Source organism: Populus alba, chromosome 19, assembly GCF_005239225.2.
Source record: "Populus alba chromosome 19, ASM523922v2, whole genome shotgun sequence".
In the NCBI taxonomy this organism is placed as follows: domain Eukaryota; kingdom Viridiplantae; phylum Streptophyta; class Magnoliopsida; order Malpighiales; family Salicaceae; genus Populus; species Populus alba.
The window spans coordinates 3261227-3265291 of record NC_133302.1 but is presented as its reverse complement, the minus strand read 5'-3'; the positions used below and the strand labels follow the sequence as shown (position 1 = coordinate 3265291).

General features: G+C 31.7%; 1 protein-coding gene across 1 annotated transcript; it reads right to left on the bottom strand.

Moving 5' to 3' along the window:
• Window positions 1–420: 420 nt before the first annotated feature.
• On the bottom strand, window positions 421–3706 carry LOC118058365 (terpene synthase 10). Its single transcript, XM_035071074.2, has 7 exons — window positions 3479–3706; window positions 3129–3396; window positions 2677–3055; window positions 2208–2426; window positions 1946–2084; window positions 1507–1755; window positions 421–816 (listed from the first exon to the last, which is right to left on the bottom strand). Exons 1-7 carry the CDS (start codon window positions 3704–3706, stop codon window positions 529–531), a joined length of 1770 nt encoding a protein of 589 aa, XP_034926965.1. The 3' UTR covers window positions 421–528.
• Window positions 3707–4065: the final 359 nt, after the last annotated feature.

Genomic DNA, 4065 nt, shown 5'->3' with positions numbered 1-4065 from the left:
GCTAATTAAAGGGCTAATATTTAAAATTTAAATATGTTCATGGTTATACATAGGATAGTTTATATGTATTTTTAAGAGGATAAATTATTATATATACTTAGTGCTTCAAATCATTCATAAGTTATGCTACAACAAATAACACATGGAAATGGTAGATTTAATTATCGATTTAGTTAATATAGATGAATTGATAGTCTTAATCCATCTTACAATTTCTCGTATAAGAGAGAGACAGGTACAAAATAGGTGATGCTAATTTATTTGAGCTATAAAAATTAGTCAATCATAAATAATAAAATAAAATGATCGAAAATTAATTATTTGATAATTGAAATTTTATTTTAACGAAGGAAAATAACAACGTTGGAATTACAATTATTTATTCTAGAAGTCAAGTTTTATTACATATAGCATCTGGAATCTAATAATTATTTGACACACCAAGGGACACTCTTCCTTTCTAATTTGATACAAATCGCTCCCATGAGCAATTATATCAAATTAATTAGTCCCTTTTTTTTTATGAAATTATAAAGGCTTAATAAGTAAGGACATCACCCGATCCTTGGTCTCAAGATGTTCAATAGCATGCCCATCTCCATATTGGTAAATGCATTGTGCCGTTCGTGCAAGGTTGACTGCAACACCAATGATAGTTTGAGAGATATGGGGATTAGAAAATTGATAAGCATTTATTTTCTTCCATGCATTGCTGATTAATTTCTTTATATGATCACGAGCTTCTTCTTCAGAAGCTTCAGTTTCGTACATGTAACATTGGATTGATTTGGAAACGTCTCCTCTATTCATTTCATCCTGTAAATGAAAAATAGAAAATTAACTTATATTCTTAAAAGCAAACAAAAAAAAATCATTTCCACCAAAATAAATATGGATATACTTACAAACTGAAATCAATTAATTGATGTAGAGATTTACTAAAAAAATATACCAAACATCCATAGTGTCCATGGATTTTTAAAATAAAACAGCAGATACCATGGTAGAGATCAGGCCCTTTACCGGTAACAACACTGAAGAGATGTCGGAAATATGAGCAAAGTAAGGAGAAAATATATCTCTTTAATTATTTTTCACTTAAGATTGTTTTTACTATGTTGTTAACAAAACAGGATTTAAAATTGAGTGGTAGATTATTAAATAAAAAAAAAATTTCAACATATTGAAGGTAAGAAATATTGTGCAAAAATAAAAACGAATGTTCAATATTTGATTAGAAATATCAAAAAAGAATTAATTCCTAATATAATGAATAAATGTTGCTTGAATGAATAACGTTGTAAGACACATAATTAAAAATTAAAAATGATAAGTTATAAGCTTGAATGAATAACGTCGTATGACACATAATTTGAAACCCTTAAAACTCATTCTCTTTAGTATGTGGTTAAAAAAAACAGATTTAAAAAATAATTTACCATAAAAAGGACGAACAAAAATGGGAAGGACGAAACTATGTCTCGGAGTGGGAGAAGTCTAGCATACCGAGGAGGTTCCAAGATCATCAGCAAGGCGTAAAATCAGGGATGACCATCGAATTATATCTGGGTATTCCTCCATGAAATGCGAGGCCTCCTCTGTTGTTGGATTCGAACCATAAAAATATGTATGAACAATAGCCAATGGTACTGCAATTGAAATCCATGCATTATCCAAGTATTCTTGAAGAGTTGGTGTATATCCACTGTAGTACCACTTAGCCTCCAACAGATATGATTTACATAAATCTCCCCACTGAAAATTAAGAATGGCACATAAATAAATCAGCTTGATAATTTTCAAAATCTAATTCTATCTTTTCACTTCATATTGCATCAAAGATAATCTTATGTTCCATTAAAAAAAGAGAGAGAGGCTAAAATGGAGACGTCAAAATATTTTAAAAATATCACTAAAATTAAAAAAATAATAATAAAAAAAATACCGCTTTCTTCAAGCAAGGGAGGCTGTCAACTCCTTGATCTCTTAGAATATCATAAGCAATTTCGTTTATCGAATTGAACAATGCGAAAAAACATAATTTCATATAGTCTGGAAGACAATCCATGAAATTAAGATCCCATCTGAAATTTGAACATAAAACAAGTAAAAAATAAAAAATAAAACGGTGCAACATATACTAATATAGCATTAATTATAAATGTGCCCTATAGCCCAAGACTTAGGTGCTGCACAAAGCCACAAACCTTACAATGGCATCTGTGAATAGCTCAAGCTCATCTAAGGTACCATGGACATCATAAACATCATCAACTGTTGTTATAAGTGAATTAATTTTTGCTAGCATTCTCCTAATATTACCAAACTGAGGTTCAAATATGATCCCCACAGACCATAAGAAATACACCATCAGCCTGTCCCTGGCAAAATCCAACTTTTCTCCAAGTCCTGTTATCTTCCACCACCTTTTCATGTCAAGAAATTAAACTATCACCGTTAGAGAGAAGCTATATAAAGTAAATTTGATTAAATTTTATAATATTAGTGAACCCTCAAATCTAAATATTGTTTGAATTAATTAACATGGGAGGATCATCAAATCGAAAAGTTTAAATTGTTACATACAATTTAATTGAATAATATTAGTTTTTATTTGTAGTTCAAGTTGCTTCCAATTTATAAAATAATATGAAGTATCTTCTTAATTGTACGTACCTAGATGAATCTTTCAGATCTTCTTGGTGTACTGCTTGTACCATGTTGAAATCTAGTTTTGCTAGTTCTAACAAAACAGGTTCCATGTCAGTTTTAGTTTCATACAAATTGATGAACCAATGGGCCTCCAATCTTAGCATCCTCCAAGCCAATGGAAGCTCCAAGGCATGGCTCACCAGCTCTGAAAGATATTCGGTAGTGTTGCACTTCTTGACATAGTTTTCAAGATTTTTGGTGGTGAAGTCTCTTGCATCTTCTAAGATGTTCTCACCTTCTACCAAGAAGTATGAAGCTTCATACAGGTTTAGCATTCCCTTCAAATCGTCATGAATACATGCCCTAAAGTTTCCTTGTTCATCCTTGAAATGATTGAAAACCTCTACAAATGGAGATCACAATTAGTCATGAGAAAGCATATAACCATCGATTTCTACAACGATTAAAAGACTTACCTTGAGGTACAAGATATCCACGCTGCCTTAAGAGTCGAAATTCTAGAGCAGTAGCATACAAATCATGTGCTGTCGCTGTATTCTCTATATGATTTTCATCAAACAAGCTCTTCAAAGTGCTCTTTATTTCATCAACGAAATGGTAAGATAATCCAAGTCTTTCCAAGGTATCGATTAGCTCAAGTTGATCCAAGGGTTTCGATGCATTCGCCAGCATCATCCTTATGTTTGCCTTCAGCTTTTCGCTTCGCGCTATGTACGGCTCTCCCTAAACAACATCAAATTCAAGCATTCAACTCAAGTTGCGTGACACTAAAATAACATGAGATTATAAGGACAAACAATTATACCTTATATTTACTAGTCAGTGACTGAACAAAATCATAGTCCCACATGGAAGTTTGGTAATTTGCCGACCTCCGGACAATTTGGTCATCATCTCCGGTGGCAACCATGCATCGACCTTTAGTAGGTACAGAGCGAGAATTCTTGCTTGATTCAGATTCTACTAAGGGTCGACTAGGAGATGCTAATGTGGGGAGAGTGCTAAACGATGAATCCAAGTGGGTGGGAGCCATTCCAAAGTGTTTTGGACTAGAAAAGTTTTAGTTGAGGATGAAAATTCCAGCTACCTCTTTATATTTATACAACATTCACACGTGTTTGTATATACACTACATTTACACCTTTTTTATAATTTTTTTTATAAAATGATGGCATGTGTTTCTTATTATTGTCCGTAGACTAGGTCGTCACACTGTTCCTAAAATTTAAGATTTTATTGGAGTTGTTATGTAATAATAATTTAAGGGAACTAAAAATTTTAAATTAGATATTAATCCTAAATCAGGTTCTAAATTATTTATGATTAAAAATAATAAACATTACTCTTAAAACATACTTTCAAGAGAAAAATTACTCTTATATGTATTATTTT